Below are 21,271 nucleotides of genomic sequence, written 5' to 3' on the forward strand. Positions count from 1 at the left end.
TAATGCCCCGTTCGATTCCTGCAAAAATAATTCAAAAAGCTTGCCTAGTTTCGGAGGTAATTTTTCGGCGATTTCTATTAGCAGAGATATTTTGACGTCATAACTTTTTTTTCTAGGAGGAATTTTCAAAATCGGAGATGGTTACTGTCTGCGTAGGGTATTTGTACATATATCTGCCAAGTTTCAGGAAGTTTCGATGAAAACTGTAGGCTGTGAAACAAAAAAGTCCACAAGAAGAAGATGAAGAACAACAACGTGAGTAAGACTTAGAGATCCTCCACGAGGATCTAAAAATAGAGCTGTATAATACTTAGTAGTTTAAGTGTAAAATAAAGTAATTTTACATTGTTTTGCCACAATTTATTTTGCCAAGTGTGACTGACTACGACTACAATTACTACTGCTGCCACAACTACAACTACTACTATACCACTTCATAAAGGGGGCCATTTATTCCCACCATCTTGTCGGGTCGACTGGGAAAATGTTTTCACCCAAATCTCTGGCGATTCAGCTTGTCGTGCCTGACTATCACTTGAAGGTGGCAGGAATTTGGAATTTGTTTCGGGTGCCGGCGATAACCCACTTACTCTTTGCGCAAGACAACGTGGGATATTTAACATCCACCAACTACAGCTAGCAGATGCAACACCTTGTCTACGAAGCCAAATCTGAAAGCTTATAGTTGGATGGGGAATCAAACTCAGACTACGTAACTTAAAGGTAATTTTGCTACCTCCGCACCATCCTGTCAGACTTTGCCAAGTGTGAATATTGCCATATAAAATTACTGGTTGAACGTGTGGAAATGCCACGACAATAATCTATATATGATTTCTAAATTTTGTCACAATATAACGCAAGCTCAGTCGTTGCCAAAAGTTAACGTTTTGCTTCATTCTAACAGGCCAGATGTGCATCCGGATCTTAACCAAAATCGAATCAGCTTGTTATTTTCACCTGTCTAACTCATCCACCAAGCTTCATCATAATCCATCCACAACTTTTTAAGCTATGTTGCTCACTAAATCTATGTGAAACGTACAAACAGACAAACATACAAATTATGGAAAATTAGATATCGACACGTTGAACCCACAGAAATTCCGTGATAAATATAAGAAGATATTTACCACGGTGAAACATTAGACGGGATTTCCTCTGACATCTCCTTCTGACTATGAATCCTTAATTTCTGAACAATTGACATGAAAATTTTTCCTTAACGAGTGCGATAAAGATGAATAGATACTTCATGTGGGATTTCCTTTCATGCGCTTCAGGAATCATCAATATTTGCTGTCTTCCTAAATCTATGTGAAACATACAAACATACCAATTATGGCTAATTGTACATCGATTACATATTGAAACGTTATTTTCTGAAAAATTCACAAACAAATTTCACTTCCTGAAAAAAGTATTGTCTGTACATTGCAAGAACACGCCATAGATGTTTGGTGTGTGTCTAAATGGGTCTAACGGGTACAGAGGGTATAATGCGTCTAAAGGGTGTAACGATCCAAAGGGTTGAAGGCGTTGAAGGGGCCCAAAGGAATCTATGAGGGTCGTAAGGGTTCAAAGGTTTAAAAACTATATTCCAATCGTAGTTATGGTCTGAAGAGGTCTAAAGGGTTCTATCAGTTATAAAGGGTCTAATGGGGTGGCATTATTTGCAGTAAGTTAGGGTATAAGGGATCAAAAGGGTCAAATGGGTTTAAAGGGTCTATTGGGTCTATTGGGTCTCATGGTGTCTAAAGGTCAAGAGGAATCTAAGGAGTCCAAATAATAAGATCTATAGGGTCTAAAGGGTCTATGGAGTTTTAAGGTGGCTAAAGGGTCAAAATGGTCTAAATGGATCTAAAAGGTCTACAGGGTCAAAATGGTCTAAATTGGTCTAAAAGGTCTAAAGGGTCAAAATGGTCTAAATGGGTTGAAAAGGTCTAAAGGGTCAATGAGGTCTGAAGCGTTTAAAGTGGAAAAAGGATCCAAAGGGTGTAAGGAGTTTTAAGGTGTCTCAGGGGTTGAAAGGGTCTAAAGGGTAAAGGGATCTAAGCAGTCCAAAAGTGTAAAGGTCTTAATGTATCTAAGGGGTATAAAATATCCAAGGAGTCAAAAGGGGTCTAAAGGGTCTACAGGTATAATAGGTATCACAGGTGTTTAGGTCTAAAGTGTCTAAGGGGTCCATAGGCATTTAGGGTCATAAGTGGTCAAAAGGGTCAACTCCCACTAAGGGGTTTAAGGGCGAAAAGGGATCTAATGGGTCAATAGAGTCTATGGGGGTTTAAAGGTCATAAGGGGTCAAATGGGACTAAGCAGTCAAAAGGAGTCTAAAGGGTCAATGGGGTCTAAGGGGTCTAAAGGGTATGTTCCAATCGCAGTTAGGGTATAAGGGATCAAAAGGGTCAAATGGGTTTAAAGGATCTATTGGGCCTATTGGGTCTCACGTTGTCTAAAGGCCAAGAGCAGTCTAAGGAGTCCAAAGAATGTAAATGTCTGAAAGCGTCTCAGGCTCTCTAAAGGGCCAAAATGTCTGAGGGGTCTTAGGTCAAAATGGTCAAGGGATATCAACAATCTAAAGGGTCTAATGGTTTAAAAAGTATGTTCTAATAGTATATAATTAATAGAGGTAATCACACTTCCTAAACTTATGTGAAACATCCAAGCAGAGAAATTATGGCTCATTAGATATAGATGGCTGATAGGTTTGAAGGCACATTTTTAGGCATATATTATCACAGAATTATGCATTTAACTATTTAAAACAATGTTGCAGTACTGCAATTCAAGGGGAAAACTGTTATGTTTTACGTTATCTTCCTATTTTTGAGGTAAACATGACTATTTTCATTATTCCTGCATTGGCAGATCTGCTATGTTGAAGATCAAGGTATCATTTTGTCGAATTATGGGAAGCAGTGGCCCCTGCTGCCACTGCCAGAGAACAGCAGTTTTATCGTGGGATTCGTCTCCACTGAGAATGAAAGCCAGACTTGAACAGATTTATCTGTAAACGTGCTATCAACTAAACCAATTCAACACCTCAACTCACACTATCTTCTAAAAAAATGTATTGCTTAAATCAAAATCTTTCAATGCATCTTAACAAGGAACTTGATATGTTTCACAAATGTGTTGGTTGACACATTGATTTCTGCTGCAAGGCGACACTATAGCCTATGAGTTTGCAGTAATTGTTAATGACACCATTGTTATGCAACAATACATTACTGATATCCAGATGCTGAACTTAAAAGAAAAAGGTTCAATGGGTGAATGTCAGAATGAAAAACCGAGTCAGACAGGGTGAGATTTGTGTAAACAAAAATATTTTACCTGAAGAAATATGCAACATTGTCATTTTCTTCTTTGCAAAGTTGCTGGGTGCTGTACAACTGGCAATCCATCTGAGAGCAGTGACAAAGAAGAGAGTTGGGATGAATGGAGAACTTGATGTGAAAAAATTCTCACCATTTTGTGGCTTCATCCTCTGAACCCTCGTGGCTGTTTCACCAACTGCTATTCAAACCTCCATATATCCTAGCGGCCGGTTTACCAGCCGCTATTCAAAACAACATATTCCCAAGCGGCTGGTTTATCAGCCGCCATTCAAACGTCCATATAGCCCAGCAGCCGGTTTACCAGCCACTATTCAAACCTCCATATATACAAGCAGCCGGTTTACCAGCCACTATTCAAACCTCCATATATACAAGCAGCCGGTTTACCAGCCACTATTCAAACCTCCATATACCTTAGCGGCCGGTTTACCAGCCGCTATTCAAACCTCAATATACCCCAGCAGCTGGTTTACCAGCCACTATTCAAACCTCCATATATACAAGCAGCCGGTTTACCAGCCACTATTCAAACCTCCATATACCTTAGCGGCCAGTTTACCAGCCGCTATTCAAACCTCAATATATATATATGAGCGGCCGGTTTACCAGCCACTATTCAAACCTCCATAAATCCGAGTGGCCGGTTTACCAGCCACTATTCAAACCTCCATATACCTTAGCGGCCGGTTTACCAGCCACTATTCAAACCTCCATATACCCCAGCAGCTGGTTTACCAGCCACTATTCAAACCTCCATATACCTTAGCGGCCGGTTTACCAGCCACTATTCAAACCTCCATATACCCCAGCAGCTGGTTTACCAGCCACTATTCAAACCTCCATATATATGAGCGGCCGGTTTACCAGCCACTATTCAAACCTCATTATACCCTAGCAGCTGGTTTACCAGCCGCTATTCAAACCTCCATATATACGAGCGGCCGGTTTATCAGCCACTATTCAAACCTCCATATATATATATATATATGAGCGGCCGGTTTACCAGCCACTATTCAAACCTCCATATACCCCAGCAGCTGGTTTACCAGCCACTATTCAAACCTCCATATATATGAGCGGCCGGTTTACCAGCCACTATTCAAACCTCCATATATACGAGCGGCCGGTTTATCAGCCGCTATTCAAACCTCCATATATACGAGTGGCCGGTTTACCAGCACTATTCAAACCTCCATATATACGAGCGGCCGGTTTATCAGCCGCTATTCAAACCTCCATATATACGAGTGGCCGGTTTACCAGCACTATTCAAACCTCCATATACATTAGCGGCCGGTTTACCAGCACTATTCAAACCTCCATATACATTAGCGGCCAGTTTACCAGCCACTATTCAAACCTCCATATATATGAGTGGCCGGTTTATCAGCCACTATTCAAACCTCCATATACCCTATCAGCTGGTTTACCAGCCACTATTCAAACCTTCATATACCCTTGCGGCCGGTTTACCAGCCGCTATTCAAACGTCCATATACCCTTGTGGCCGGTTTACCAGCCACCATTCAAACCTCCATATACCCCAGCAGTCGGTTTACCATCCGCTATTCAAACCTCCATATACCCTTGTGGCTGGTTTACCAGCCGCTATTCAAACCTCCATATACCCTCATGGCCGGTTTACCGGCCGCTATTCATACCTCCATATACCCTAGCAGCCATTTTCCCAGACGCTGTTCAAACTTTCATATACCCGAGTGGCTCATGTTTCTCCAGGGAGCCCAGGGTGGAGGAGCCGAGAGTCCAAGGAGCTCAGGGATTAAAAGGTTAAATACAGAAAATCAGGCTTGATCACACATATGTACAAATGTGCACAGTACATACCAGGTCATTCTCAATGTATTTATGAAACTCAACATTTAGTCCAAAATTATTAAGTAAGTATAATGTAAAAACAAATTATGAGTTGACCTGTTCAGCATTCCCATCTGAACAAATTTGCTTTGAGCAACTACTAACTGTGGTCATTTCGTAGACAATAAGCACCTGCCAGACTGATATCTTGTACTCTGCTAGAAGCTGAGCGGCATCCGAAAGACCTTGCAAGCACCTCTCAATCCTTGGAGAGTCTACATGAAAAGAAAAGCAAAGTTAGAAACTTTCTCGAGATGTTCGGAGAAAGGTGCATCAATAGTATATTCACAAGGTCAATACTTTCATGAAATGCAAAGTCTAGGCCTGGGAAGCACAAGGTGATGTGGTGACAGTCGGGCAGTAGGACAAAATGGAGCCACAACAAAGGATTAATTCACAGGAGGACGAGAAGCAAACATAGCAGCACTAAAATGGATGGGAAGGGTTAGTGGAGATAAAAAGTTTGAAATCTGAACATTCGGACAAAGAAAAACACATACACTTTGGCCTGAAGACCAAACAAGCTGGCAATAGCATGCATACAAAGTTTGCCAAACAATTCCAGTGCACCTTAGCCACAAGGTCAGAATGAATGCTCTTACAAATGCTCGTTATTTCTGCATTTTGGAGATCATCAGTGAGAAAAATCATCAGCTGAAACCTGTCTAAAAATAAAATTACGAATTTGATGTGTTGCTAATAAAAACTCTACAATGGTGAAAATCTGGCAATCATAGCGGTACAAACCATACATACCTGTGGCAAGTTTGTAAAGTTCACTTTCTTCACCTATAATGAAAATCAGTCTTGCATCAGTACCCATTAAGCCTGGTGTTGGCTTTACATTTAAGGTGGCTGGCTTAAGACCTTATGGTCTTGAGTTTGAACACCTCTTTTAACCGTGTTAAATTTTAACAGTGTTAAAAAAAAATAGGTGGTGGTGGGCAGTGGCCTTGAAGTTCTGGAGGGAAGAGCTTGAGACAACAAACTGGGAAAGATGATTTCACATGCAAGCTAAGAAGGGAATGAATGAATGCAGGTGACTGCGAATTATGTTAAGATCGAGGGAACTTAACAAGGAAAGGGTGTCTGGTAATCTGGATGGGCAAGTGTTTTGTAGAGAGATGAGAGGGCAGGAGCCATGACTGCACAATAGAACCAGTAAAAAAAACATGCAAGGTCACCAATTTGCGAGCAGTGAGCAAGAAGCAGATACTGAAACTAAGCCACCTGTTGAGAGATGCCAATGAAACAAAAGGCCTGAGATTCATTGCCTCAAAGGGGGCAATATGGGCAGCAATGGCTGAATTCAGAGGCCAGCTTTGAAATGTGATCCAGGTTGTCCTGATTAATGTTTCCATCTAAATCAATGATTCTGGGAACCCAGGTTTCAATTACATGGATGACACATATTTGTTCATTGTCCACTAATGTCCTGCTAATCTATATTATAAAAGGAGCCATGTTTGTTTGTTTGCCAAGCTATAACTTGAGAACGGATGAACGGATTTCAATGAAACCAATAGCGGTAGATTCTGGGAACTCCAAGGACGATTTTTGACACAATAAAAAGAACAAAAAAATGAAAGGAAGGAAGGTTTGTGTATGGGCACACATGGAAAAACTGAAAACACCAACTTGTGATATATATATATATATATATATATATATATATATATATATATATATATCTCTCTCTCTCTCTCTCTCTCTCTCTCTCTCTCTCTCTCTCTCTCTCTCTCTCTCTCTCTCTCTCTCTCTCTCTCTCTCTCTCTCTCTCTCTCTCTCTCTCTCTCTCGCGCCCCCTGCTGGTCGTTGGTGAGTCGTGCATGGGTGTGGCGTCATGGCGGCTCTGTGTGTGCAGCTGTGAGTACTGTGCTGTGTTAGTGTTGTTCCTGTCCCTATTTCGTTTCCCTCTGTGTCCCCGTACGTGTTTGTGGAGTTTTTTTCCCTGTTTCCCTTCCTGCTGAGACGAGAGAGAGAAGGAGAGCGCGCACGGTAGGTGCTTTGTGGGTTTTCCTTGAAACCTTCGGGTTTCTGGGCCTACTTTTTCATCTGCCTTGTTTTCATAGGCCTGCCGTTTATCGGTGGTTTAGCTTCTTCCTTATACTCTTCCTTTCCCTTATACTTCATTTGACCCACTTGCTGGTTGCTTGTGACGGTTTTCCTTTGTTAAACTTAAACTTCTCTTCTTTTGCTTTAAGCTATGGCAAACGGACGTTTGCACAATAGTGTGTACGAGTCACTCACTCGGAAAAATGGAGTGACAATTACTCCACCTGATGGAGTTAGTGTTGAGAACGTGGTGATGGCTCTGGGAGAGCTCGTAGGAATCGAGAATGTTCTCGCTGCTTCGAAAATGAGCCAACGTGTCGTGGTCTTCTTGTCAGAGGAGCGACACGTGGCTCAAGTGGTCGAAAGCGGTCTATCCGTTCCGCCGGACGTCTTCGTCAACGTTAGTTATCTCGATATGATGGCGGTAAAATTAACATTGTCCAACATCCCGCCCTTCTTCTCGAGTGAGGAGATTGTAGCTGCATTAAGCGTTTTTGGCACAGTTGTATCACGAATCTCCATGATTCCACTTCGTCTGCGCTCTGACGCTTTGGTTCGCCACATCATGTCGTTCCGACGTCATTGCTATATCATTCTAAAAAACAACGCTCAATCGCTCAATGCAGTTATGACTTTAAAAAATAAAAACCGCAATTACCAGATTTATATTGCAACGGAGACCACAACTTGTTTTATCTGTGGTGAATCGGGACATTTAAAAAGCGATTGCCCCAAGAATATATTAAGTGGAATATCTAGTGTGGTCGAACCCATTGAGACGAATAGTGGTATATCTAGAGTTGGGAACGTTGGTGACGCTTCAAACTCGAACAATCTGCCTGGGCCGTCGAGAGTGGAGGTAAATCCCCCCCTGACAGATGACGAAAGCTTCACCGTTGTTCCTTCATAAAGGAAACATAAATTGAAGCATCTAAATGATAACAATAGTCAAGATGTGACGGCGAGCTGTGCAAAAAAAGATGGCGCCGGCTGCCGAGAATAATGACTCGTGTTTGGAAGCAACAATAGATGCTCTTTTTAAAACGAAAAATCGATTTGATGTAATTGCTCCAGAGGATGATGACTTTTTTGTCGGTGGGGTTGGTGAACATGAGCAGGAGATTGGTTTTGTGCAGCAGGGAGCACACGTGACCACTCCCATAGTCACAGGCACCTTGGATATTAACACCTAATCCACTGTAACCCCCCTCCCTGTAAAGACCAACAGTGAAATGTGTACCGTTTCTAAGTCACCAATTACTCCAAACCTGGTTGAATCAGGGTGTAAAGCTTCAACTAGTGAAACACCAGGTTCATCTCAAGTGGAATATAACGTTCCTTCCATTAGTATTCTTCTTCCTCCCCGTTTTCTTCACCCTCCCACTCCTCCTCCTCCTCCCCCTCCCACTTCTAATCTTCTTCCTCTTCCCACCCCTCCATCTCCCCCTACTCCACCTCCCCCACTCCACCTCCCCTTACTCCACCTCCCCCCACTCCACCTCCCCCACTCCTCCTCCCCCCACTCCTCCTCCCCCCACTCCTCCTCCCTCCACTCTTCCTTCCCCGACTCCTCCGACTCCTCCCCCTTTGGAAGCGGAATGTGAGGCTTCCCTTATTAAACCATCAGCTCCATCTTTGGAGCATAACGATAATGTAATGGACACCAATCAGTACTCGGATTATGTACTCGGACACTTGCTTCTTGCGGCGGTGCTGAAGCATGGAATGATCCAGTTTCCCAAGATTCGGAGAGTGTTACCAGTGTTCCACCTGCCGATATCATAAAGTTTCTTCATGACACCTTTCGCAAGAAACATGTTAAAATTAAAAACTTTTTCCCTGACTTATCCGGCTTTATAATCTCTGCGAAGCTTTTGCTCCTCAAAGCCAGACAGCTTGGCGTGACGGAATCACAAGTGTATCGACTCCGGAAATGCATCCTCAAAGCAAAGAATGAGCTGCAGACACAGAGAGACTAAGTTTTTGACACACCCAAACTCTGTGTTAGCCTATGGCCTTCTCTATAGCGAGTTTAAATATTAATGGGGGACGCTCCTCCATCCGTAAAGCAGAAGTTAAACAGTTTGTTGAGACAAATCACATTGATGTTTTGCTTTTGCAAGAAACAAGATGCAGCTCCTCTTGTGCAAGTGAATGGCAAAGGATAATGAGGGGAAAATGGTTTTTTAGTAGTCTGGAACACCCAAGGGCTGGGGTGGCTGTTTATTTACAACCTTCCTTTTGTAGTCCCAGTGTTGTTTTTAATGAGATTATCAAAGGGTATTTGATTTCACTCACCTTCACACATAATGGCTTTAAACACACCGTACTGAATGTCTACGCACCCAGCGATAGCGCGGAGAGACTCACCTTTTACACACACTTAGAAACGTCTCTTTTACACATTGATTTTGATGGACTTGTCTGCTTGGGTGGAGATTTTAACTGCACGATGGACCCCACCATTGAGCGTAATGGAGAGGAGCCGCACCCAGCAAGCGCAGCGCCTTTGTTGAGAGCCTTGTCCAAGTTTTCCCTGGTTGATGTGTGGAGAATCCGCAATCTTTCTCTCCGCCAATACACGTGGAGTCGGTGTTCAAAAGGCCACGTATCACTTGCAAGATTGGACCGTTTCTACATCAACAGTAACTTTTTAAATGTTGTGAGCAATATGGACATTACTCTGAGCGGCTTCTCAGACCATCACATGGTCGCACTTCGTATTCACCAACCAGTTCGGAATCGTGGTGCTGCCTACTGGACCTTCAACGCAAGCCTCTTGGATGACCAACTGTTTGTCGATGCCTTTGGTGTGTTCTGGAGAGCCTTGCTCCAACGTAAAACTTCCTTCCCCTGCCTTGGAAAATGGTGGGACAACGTCAAAGTGCAAATAAGATCCTTTTGCCAACAATATGGAGCCTACCACACCAAATATGACTCTGCCCTTCAATCCTTGCTTGCCAAAGAAATATTATATTTGCAGACCAACCTCTTGGCCTCAAATCATGAAAGAACCAACCTCTTGCTGGTGAAGAAAAAAGCTCTTCTTGCTGGACTTTGTGCAAAGCAAGCCAGAGGAGCGCTGATTCGTCTCCGACTGGAGAATTTGTGCTACCTGGACACCTCCTCTAAGTTCTTTTTTGGACTGGAAGATCAAACAAAGAGAAGTCAGCAGATAACTTCAGTAAGGACAAAGGAAGGAAGGATAACACACAATCAAAAAGATGTCAGAGCCTCACTCAGACACTACTTTACTGAACTTTATCATGCTCCGAAAATCGACAACAAAATGGTAACAGTGCTGACTTCTTCCTTACCTTCCTTGTCAAAACCTGCAGTTCTACAAATGGACAAGGAAGTTACTTTGGAGGAACTCCAAGCTGCTCTTCAAACTCTACCCTCGGGTAAGGCCTCCGGCCTGGATGGAATTCCTGCGGAATTTTATAAAACCTTTTGGGACCTCCTCGGACCAGAACTACTTGAGGTTATAATCGACGGTCGACGATCAGGCGCACTGCCATTAAGCTGCCGGAGGGCTGTCCTCGCCCTTATCCCCAAAAAAGGAGACCTTCAGCAACCACACAACTGGCGTCCCATCTCATTACTCTGTGCAGACTACAAAATATTTTCCAAGGCCCTTGCCAACCGCCTTAAAGCCATAATCGAGGAGATCGTACACCCAGATCAGTCTTACTGTGTCCCGAAGAGGACAATTCATGACAGTATCTTTATTGTGCGTGATATAATTGACATCTGTTCTCTTGAGCAAAGGAATGTCGGGTTGGTGTTCTTAGATCAAGAAAAGGCCTTTGATACCATTGATCATTTTTATCTTTTCTCTGTTTTACGGGGGTTTGGTTTTGGGGAAAATTTTATCTCTCATGTGCAGTTACTGTATAACAACACTTTTAGTCTCTTAAAGGTTAACAACATTTTATGTCCCCCTTTCCCGGTTAATAGAGGCATTCGTCAAGGGTGCCCTCTTTCTGGCCTCCTGTACTCTCTTGCGATTGAGCCTTTGCTCGTTCGGTTGCGTGCACGTCTTCTCGGTTTCCTTCCTCAACCAATGGCGAACCCGTTTAAAGTGATTGCTTATGCAGATGATCTTTGTGCAATCGTTCGCTCGAATGAGGACGTCTCAGCCTTGGTCTGTTGCATTCATGAATTTGGTTTGGCAAGTTCCACAAAAGTGAACTGGGGAAAAAGCAGAGCTCTCCATCTTGGTCCACAAAATGGCGCCATTCCTCCGACTCTTCCCGAGAAACTTAAATGGGAAAGGGATGGAATTTTTTACCTAGGCGTCTTTCTTGGAACTGAGAACTTCATTTTAAAAAACTGGGAATCTCTAATAATTAAAACTGAGAGACGTTTACGAAAGTGGAAGGGCTTACTTTGTCAACTCTCCTATCGGGGCCGAACCCTTGTTATAAACAACCTTGCAGCATCAATGCTTTGGCACGTTTTTATAGCACTGCAGCCCCCAGATTTGTTTCTTAAAAAATTACAATCAATTCTTATTGACTTCTTTTGGGGAGGAAAGCATTGGCTCCAACCTGGTGTGTTAAACCTGCCTGTTGCTGAAGGAGGACAGGGGCTGATTGCTATTACCAGCAAGGTGATGGCTTTTTGCCTCCTTTCGCTTCGCAGACTGCTGTACACGGACGTCTCGTGGAAGGCCTTGGCTCACTGCCTGCTTCGGCAGGCGGGGAAACTCGGCTACGATCAGCAACTGTTCCTTATTGACACCAAGAAAGTTGATATAGCATCAGTCCCCATGTTTTATAGAAGCATGCTGAAGGCATGGCAGGCAGTCACTGTTCGCCGAAATAACAATGACTACTCCCTGGAAATGTTTTTAAATGAGCCTATCTTTTTAAACCCCATTTTTGAAGGGGTCTGCAGCAATTATATTCTTGTGCAGAAGTTTATTGATGCTGGATGTACGAAGGTAAAAGATCTCAGAACTCCTTCTCCTTATAAGTGGAAGCCAGCTGCTGACGTCGCTGTGGCCACTGGAGTGAGGTCCATTCGAATTATTGGGAGAATCTTTTCTGTGATTCTGCGATTTTTCAAGCAAACTAATCTGAAATGGATTCCACAGGTAGAAGCTAACCTTTCTTTATCCCTACATCCCTTTCCAGAGCTTTTGCTTCATTTTCAAGGTTTCACCTCCTTTAAATTGATGGAAAAATCTTCTGTTTACGCTTTGTGTGTTAAAACCCTTGTTCCCGATAGACCTGCGGAACCACAAGCACATTGGGGGAGAATGCTTCAGACCACTCATTCTACTTCGATCAACTGGCATGTTATGTACAAGGCACCCACTGCCAAGCGCTCCGGAGATTTGCAGTGGCGACTGGCACATTACATTTTACCATCCAATGTTTTATCTCATCGTATATGTCCCGATAACACAGAATTGTGTCCCTTCTGCGGTGCCGCAGAAACTATTTTTCACATTTTTATTGATTGCTCAAGGTTGGCACCCCTTTTTACAGTCTTATCACGTGCTATCCGGGGACTCGGCCTAACTTTTACTTGTGGTTTTGTTTACGGTTTTAGCATCTTCCACCAGCGTAAATACGAGTGCCTGTTAGCAAATTATTTGTCCTCTGAAGCGAAGCTTGCTATATACATGTCAAGGAAACGCAAAATTCAAGATGTTTGTGATTCTGTTTCCGATGTTGTTTACCTCTTTAAAACCTTGGTCACAGCACGCGTGCACCTTGAAATTCATTCCAGTGATTGTACACTGTTCTCACAACAGTGGTGTGTGAACACATCCTTATGTGAACTTGTTGATGGTGTACTTACATTGAAGTTTTAATTTACCTTGTTTCTTTGTTGGGCAATGCTCAGGCATTTGCTTGTACTGGTATAACTTCTCTTGTTACATCATGATCCCAAACAATCAAGAGGCCAAAAGTGTCTGTGTGTCTCTCTCGATCTCTCGATCTCTCTCGATCTCTCTCGATCTCTCTCGATCTCTCTCGATCTCTCTCGATCTCTCTCGATCTCTCTCTCTCTCTCTCGCTTGGCACGCACGTGCAAACGCAAGGGGCTGTTGCTCAGTCTCTGGCGGTACGTGTGGAGCCTGTGTTGCTTTCTCTCTTCTTATCATCTTCTCCTCTCTCTAATGTATTTTTTGGGGGTGTTCCTTGTGTATAAATTGTTATCAATGCTTTATCGATTACTTGAAAATTGAATTGGTTTCTTCTCTTCTTTTTTCCACTCTTGTATATAATCCTTTGCTTTGTTGTATTGAATTTTTACCCTTTATACTTTTTTTTGTAATAAAAGGACATAAAAGTCTTTTTTTTTTTCTCTCTCTTTCTCTATCTCTATCTCTATCTCTATCTCTATCTCTATCTCTATCTCTATCTCTATCTCTATCTCTATCTCTATCTCTATCTCTCTCTCTCTCTCTCTCTCTCTCTCTCTCTCTCTCTCTCTCTCTCTCTCTCTCTCTCTCTCTCTCTCTCTCTCTCTCTCTCTCTCTCTCTCTCTCTCCCCCACAACTCTCTCAATACTCCCGTCAGCAAAGCGACAACTGCTATTTGTTCGTTCATACTCTCAATACTCCCGTCAGCAAAGCGACAACTGCTATTTGTTCGTTCATATGAAAGTACCCTGATGTCAATGCATGCCTTTTACATTTGCTCTTTATACTACTGCTGTCTGGGTAATGTGCTTTAAATCACTGCAAATAAAACTACAGGTTGTAGCTGATAGAAATGCCCAGGACTGACTGTACTTCATGGCTCTGAATCTGGTTGAATCCAACAACTCTGATTCCAATCTTACAGGAGGGCCTGCTGATCGGAATGCTTGAACTTCACAGCTCAGCTCTATAATCACGCATTCGGTCCGCATGACATTTCCAAACATGTGGCCTAACTGCACCATCGTAATTCAAGGGGACTTTACAACATTAGTTGTACAACAACATCCACTTCTGTACTTCTTCTACAGTGACTGAACTTCTTCCTGAGGTTAACCCGAAAAAAAAAATTGTGGGATTAATCAACCTGTCTTTAAGAAGGGATAAAATGAGAATATGGGTCTTTCTTTGCAGAAAAAGGTGATTCCAGTAGATGACTAATTAATTATGTTCTGGAGATTGGCTGACCGACGTGATTCCTTAACCATCCCGGAAGTGTGTGCAAATATTGTTCTTCAAATGGTGTCATCTACAAAGTGGTACACTTGATTTTCCAGTGATGAAAAGAGGTTGTTGATGTATATCAACAAGATATTCAGCCAAGAACATGTCTTTGAAGGACTCGTCTCTAAAAGTATCGCGAGAGCCCCTGCATATTGAGTAGCACCAACTTGCAATTAGAAGCTATTTTCTATCCATTGTGTGCAGCATAATGAACCTGTTTCCATTGTGTGTGAAGTGTAAAGTGATTGTTTTCTCATCATACTGTCTTTCTATGCACTGGAAAGGGAGATTGTGTTGCATAATGATTGATTTGCATTTTACCAACGCATCTGAATAAGCATACAATCAGGCAGGATTGATTTAACCTTAAGACATATCGCAGAAATTGCGGGAAAATGAAGTGTATTGCGCTGGTAAAGGTTCACACTGATGAGTGCCTAATTGAAGGTGTACAGAGTGAGTCGAAGAAACACACACAGGTAGTGACAGAATGCAGAAATTTGAAAAAAAAATGTAAGAAGGAAAGTGAAAGAGAGAAATGGAGGCACACCATCCACACCGCATGTGCACACAGTCAAGAGAGTAGAGAATTAGAAAAGATAACAATTGTGAATGAAAAAAAAGAGAAAGAGCTTGAGAAGATTGATTGAGTGAGTGTGCTCTACTTGACTGCAGGTCTTTGACTGTTTGGCATGGGTGATACTACGTGGTTTGCCATTGCCCTCCCAGCAATTAGTCAGGCCAGGAATTTGTAATTTTCTCAGGATGGCAGTGAAAACTCACCTACTCTTGGCTTAGGACACCGCTGGATCTTTAACATCCATCAACTAATGATAGCAGATGGGACACCCGGCTTCCAATCCATTTGATGGATGGCACATACACTAATGAATCACCGGCATGACACTATGTCTATCCTTGCCTCGTGTGGTGCGGCGTGCACACCATGCCGCACACACCATGCCATGTCTGTTATGTTCAGTGTGCATTATGATTAGCACTGTGTCTCTCGGACTTTATCAAACTTTCCCTGAATCCAAGATGACGATTAGATGTTTTATTTTTAGTTCATTATGCTGTTAATTGCAACATCATCTATGTCTACAAGTCTGGTGTTGGCTTAACGGTTAAGGTGGCTGGGTTAAGATCCTAGGGTTTTGAGTCCAAGCCCCTGCAGGCTGTTGAATTAACACTAGGTGGGTCGACACAGCCTGTCATCCTTCTGAGGTCGGCAAAATGAGTGCCAGCGTGCTGGTAACGGGGACATTGCATCAGCAGCACAGCCCCTAGAAAATGATGCAGCCAAGTAGCCAAAGGCTGCATATGAATAAATAAATGTATGTCCACAAAGTAAATTTACAGGTCGGGAGAGAAAAGGACAAGAAAATGAAGATGGGCAGATAAATGCTACAAGTCGATAAAAAGGCGAAGCGATGAAAGTCAAAAGTGATAGAAATACAGAGAGAAAAAGATAGACAGTGAACATGTGGAACAAGGGAAGAAAATAAATGAAAAAATCACTAACAGAGTGACACTTAGCTAAATGGAATAGCACTCGGTAGAGCGCACACCTGCCTTCGCCAGGCTGAATCGTTTAAATTTTGTATCCCACTGATAGGTCGGATCTGAATCCGGACCTGAACCAAAATAGAATCGACTTGTTCTTGTCACCTAACCAACTCTTCCACCTTGTTTTGTCACAAGTAGTGCACAACTTTTAGAGATAGCATGCTATACATAATGTTTAGCCCCATCTCTCAATGGTGAGCAATCTCTCATCGCAAAATTTACCTGGAATAACCATTTGGATCTTCACCAAAATTAAACCAATTCTTCCTGGTGACACTCCCAACTTGTGCACCAAGTTTCGTGTGAATCCACACATAACCTTTCGAGATATTGTGCTTATAGAACTATAGTTTTTGGCCCCATCTCTCAATGGTGAAGAACCACTTGAAAAATTCTCAGATCCGGTTCCGGATTCGGATTTTCACAAAAACCGAATCATTTAGTCCTTGTCACACACACTCACACACACACACACACACACACACACACACACACACACACACACACACACACACACACACACACACACACACACACACACACACACAACATAACCAACAACTTTAATCCAAATCCGTCCACAACTTTTTGAGATATCATGCAATATCGTTTTTAGCCCAATGGTGAAGAATCATTTAAAAATTAAATAATTATTGTATCCGGATCCGGATTCGGATCTTCACCAAAATCGAATCGATTTGTCCTGTTAAACACCCAAGCTGTCCACCAAGTTGAATGTGTATCCATCCGTAACCTTTTGAGATATTGTGCTATGTATCGTTTTTGGCCCCATCTCTCAATGGTGAAGAATCACTTGAAAAACTCTTACATCTGGATCCGGATTCGAATCTTCACCAAAATTAAGCGTTGCACTCCTTGGCTGGTCAACTACATACACAAAAAAATTCAGAACAATTGCTTGAAAACTGTGGCCAAAAATCGAGACAAACAGACAAACAGACGGACAGACAGACAAATACCATAGACCAACATACTTGGCAAAAAAAAAATTCCACCAAGTTGCAATTAAATACATCTATAGCATTTAAATTTGATTTTGCTATCAAGAAAAAAAATCTTTCTCCCATGTTGATGTCTTTATCATATTTTGCCACCAAAACACCGTGCAATCATGTCATATTCATTATTTTCTCACAGAATGGAACCGACCGAATCACGGTGAATGGAAACAAAATGGCGTACACGGCCCACGTGACCAGAATTATACAAACCCGTCATGTCTCAACTCTGTATATACAAGGACTCCAGGTATAGCATGAGTGTTCCATAGGTGACGAGGATTTGTGGACATCATAGTAACCTCATCAGGCATGGGGAATGGCAGAGATCGCCCTATTTTATTTCACAACGCATAGGCCTGTCTATACGTGCACAATGCAACAGGGACCTATGATTTGCAATGTAATTTCAAAAAGATCACATGTACTCCTTTCGAAATCTAATCACAAATCAAAAAGTGTTGCCCCATAAGAATACATAGTTTTCCTTTCACAAACACTCAGCTTGTGAGGATTCTAACTCAATGAATGATAGCAAATTTACATCTTACTCATTCAATAGACCCATGGGAAATAGTTTACTGCATTTGTAAGGACAGAAAGAAATGACAACACGATAAAACATTACAACCAATCACAACAATATATCAGTTTTATGAAGATCTGGCCATCCATGTTCCTTGTCACCACGAACAATCATCCAACATGGAACTGAAATATGCAATCTGCATAATTGAGCACAAATTTGAAACCCATCCTGGCTTGTGATTTTGAGGGAATTATTTTGCCCCATCACTGACATCGCATCCCAGCTCCAATCTCTCTGGAGCTTTCCAGTGTCTCTGGAGATATCGCCTTGTCCACGGAGGAACCTCAATTGGTTGAGATGCAGCACTGGTCGATGCAAATACAGAATTGCTCTCAGCAGGCAAGGTTCCCACTGCCACAGGCATCTCATCGGTTGAATCCAACAGCTCTGAATCCAATATTAAAGGAGGGCCTGCTGATTGGAATGCTTGAACTTCACAACTAAGTCCGATAATCATGCATTTGGTCCGCATGACATTTCCAAACATGTCGCCCAAATGCAGCATCATAATTCAAGGGGACTTCACAACATCGGTCATCCACTTTTGGTTCTGATAATAGTTACACATGAGAACAGGCTATCACACAACAGACATGCGCATGCTGCAATTTCATTTTCCAAGAGCCCAGCGAAGAAGGAGTGAAGTTGTGAGATGTCTTTTGGCTGTGGTTCTTCTGCCATCGCCTGTACTTTGCGATATGTCTTGTGTAATCGTTCAGTGGTAATTTCATGTGCACAGTGGGTCAGCTTTTGTTTGAGGAACCAACATTTGCCTTGGTGTACATAAAGGTTGTGCTTCTTTAGCCTTTGTAAAACAAGTCCAAGCATATGCAACTGCGCTTTGTCTGAATCTTCAGGGAATATTATATCATCGATGAGACATTGTGCCTTTGGTATTCCTCCTAATATCTGATCCATTGCGTGCTGCCACACCACAGGGGGCGATGCCATGCCAAACACCAGTCCATTGCACGGGTACAGGACCCTTTGTGTATTTAATGTCTGGTACTTATTTGACTCTTCTTCCACTTCCATCTGAAGATAAACTTGGCACAAATAAAGCTTGGAGAACATTTTCCCTCCAGCCAATATAGCCAGTATGTCTTCCACAAATGGCAGTGGCGAATGATCCAATGATATAAGAAATGTATTGGCACCTTGAAATCCCCATAGAGCGTAATAGCTGCACTGTGCTTCACATAGGGATGACTGGTGGTGGTGGTCGTATGGCAGCTTAGCAGCCGGGTTAGCTATCATTTCTTGAAGCGCGACTGTGTCGCTGATGCAGTGCCTCTCTACCAGTACACACACTGGAATTGGTACTCATCTCACTGACCTGGGAAGGATGACAGGCTGAGTCAACCTATTGGTGTATTAACTGAGCAGCCGACAGGGCTTGAACTCAGGACCCTAGGATCCCAAGCCACCACCCTAACCACCGAGCCAACACCAGGCTCGGATGACTAGTGAAGCCCATTCGCCTGTGACAGCCATTGAAGCTCAGCCTCTATTTTCCGATACAGTGCATATGGAGCTGGATCTTCAAACTCAACCTTGCTTTGGGTGCCTTTCAAAATACCAATTTCATCCTTGAAGATTTCAGAATTCTGGTTCAGTAAATAATTAATTTGGGAATCAGCGGACTCAGAAATATGCCTGGTGTTGGCTTAATGTGAGGGTGGTGGGCTTGGGATCCAGGATTGTGCCCAATAGCCAAGGAGACTGCTTAGGCAGTGTGGTGGAGTCTGCGGGCCTACGGGAAAGGGCGTGGTGGTGTGGGAGTGGTCGGAGTGGTCGGAGTGGTCATCGTATCTGCAAGGGATATAAGGTGTGCGCGCCGCCTGAGGCGTCGTAGTAATGCTGGAGTCGTCTGGCTCGTGAGTGTGCTAATACGCAATAAAGGAGAGCCACGAGCAGAGTACGCTCGCGCTCGTGCTTGTGCACCACAGCCTGGCTCGACTGTTCCTCCGCATCGTGTCTGCCTGCTAAGCATCTTCCATCAGTACATTACAGGCAGCACCAACACTCTGCACAGAGTATGGTCCCAATGGATGGATAGATGTAAATGGTGAAGACTTGTAATACCCTCCGACACCTGGAGGTGGCGCAACATGATACACATTTACATAGTGAATTTGTGTCTCCCCCTCACCTCCCCAAGACCACCAACAAAGGTAAAAACACCTCTATGCATTAATGAGGGTCACACTGATCCTCTCGAGCAAGCCTGGATGTAATTGGCTCGGAACTGTCAGAGTAGTGTGACAAACAAACAAACAAACAAACACACAAACACCGGTCTGTGAATTATAGCAAGGACATAAGTTTAGATTACATTTGCCTGGCAGTTGGGCATTGATCATTTGAAGAATTTAAGGTTTTGTGACAATAACATTGGTGATTTTTTATGATTCAGGCAAAGAGCAATTTGATTTTTACTGCATGTCAATACATTCAAGCAACAGGATTGTCATAAATACAAGGCATGAATCATCATTCAATTAAAATTCATGGTAAAGCATAAAAATGAAACCATCATTTAATCAAAATGCATTCAGGTACATTACAGTTTAAAAAAAATAATTAAGGTGACTATACCATTTGTTCCTTCAACAAGTTATTTACTCAAAGAACAAAGCAAAGTATCCAAATCTCAAAGCAAACACAATGAGTCATTCCTTCACAAACCATATCTTCAAAAAAAAAATGGCAAAATGAATGTGTCATTCCACATACCTTTATGCCTTAACTGCACCAGAAAGCTGTGAGGAGAGCCAATCATTTGGGAGAATGAATCTGGGGTGAGCTCAGGCAATGAAGAAGAATAGACTCCAAAGCGAATGCAACAGCATAGTAGCACAAGGAACAATGACACCACTTTGCTTTTGGAGATCCGTCCAGGAATCACAGCTGCCAGCACCATTATTTCTGGAGAAATATAGAGTTGACACTTAGAGTGGAAAAATGGAGGATTTGTTGCAGAACTTCAATGAAGTTAGAGCAAAAGTAACTGCAAAAATGTACCAATTTGATAATAATAGAGACCTGAAGTACCACGAAGTACCACGGAGTAGCTTTCTATTCAGTGTTATGAATGAACTAGAGGGGCTGCTCGGTGCTGCCCCGAGGGGGGGGGGGGTGAGGGGCGATGGGTGTAGCCGGCAATGCCTGCTCAGGTGTGCTTTTCCTGGTCGGAGTTTCAGATGTCTGACATCGCGAGGATTTATATTTCAGGTTACTGAATTCAAACAGCCAATTATTTTTGAGGTCAACATCGACCAAAAGGTCAACATCGGCCCAAGATCAACAACGAAGGTGGTATTTCGAAAATCCTCAATTTTCATCCCATTGACTAGAAATTTTAAGAGGATTTATATTTCAGGTCCACTGAATTCAACCACAAATTATTTTTGAGGTCAACATGGACCAAAAGGTCAACAGAGGCCTGAGTTCTAAAATTGTCAATTTTCATCCGTTTCATTTGAAATTTGAAGAGGAGTTGCATATTTGGTCATTGAATTGAACCACCAATTATTTTTGATGTCAAATTTGTTTTATGGATTTTGCAAATATCATGCTTGGCATGACTTCTTCTTCTTCTTCTGTCTGTATATCATCGACAGGTCACAATTATAAACCGATCTTCACCAAACTTCAC

The 21,271-nt window shown here is 42.6% G+C and overlaps 1 protein-coding gene across 2 annotated transcripts in view; it reads right to left on the reverse strand.

Annotated features, from left to right (window-relative positions):
- Positions 1–21,271, reverse strand: part of TXNDC16 (thioredoxin domain containing 16) — a 131,676-nt gene that overhangs the window by 101,982 nt on the left and 8,423 nt on the right. For both annotated transcript variants that reach the window (XM_085869383.1, XM_085869382.1), the window contains exons 2-4: positions 20,350–20,541; positions 5,349–5,431; positions 3,337–3,407 (exon numbers count right to left, since the gene is read on the reverse strand). In XM_085869383.1, coding sequence (XP_085725509.1) covers positions 3,337–3,407; positions 5,349–5,431; positions 20,350–20,541 — 346 coding nt within the window. The remainder of the gene's footprint in view (positions 1–3,336; positions 3,408–5,348; positions 5,432–20,349; positions 20,542–21,271) is intronic.

This window comes from Eptatretus burgeri, chromosome 2, assembly GCF_056783735.1.
Source record: "Eptatretus burgeri isolate ZD-2024b chromosome 2, Ebu_testis_v1, whole genome shotgun sequence".
Taxonomy (NCBI): domain Eukaryota; kingdom Metazoa; phylum Chordata; class Myxini; order Myxiniformes; family Myxinidae; genus Eptatretus; species Eptatretus burgeri.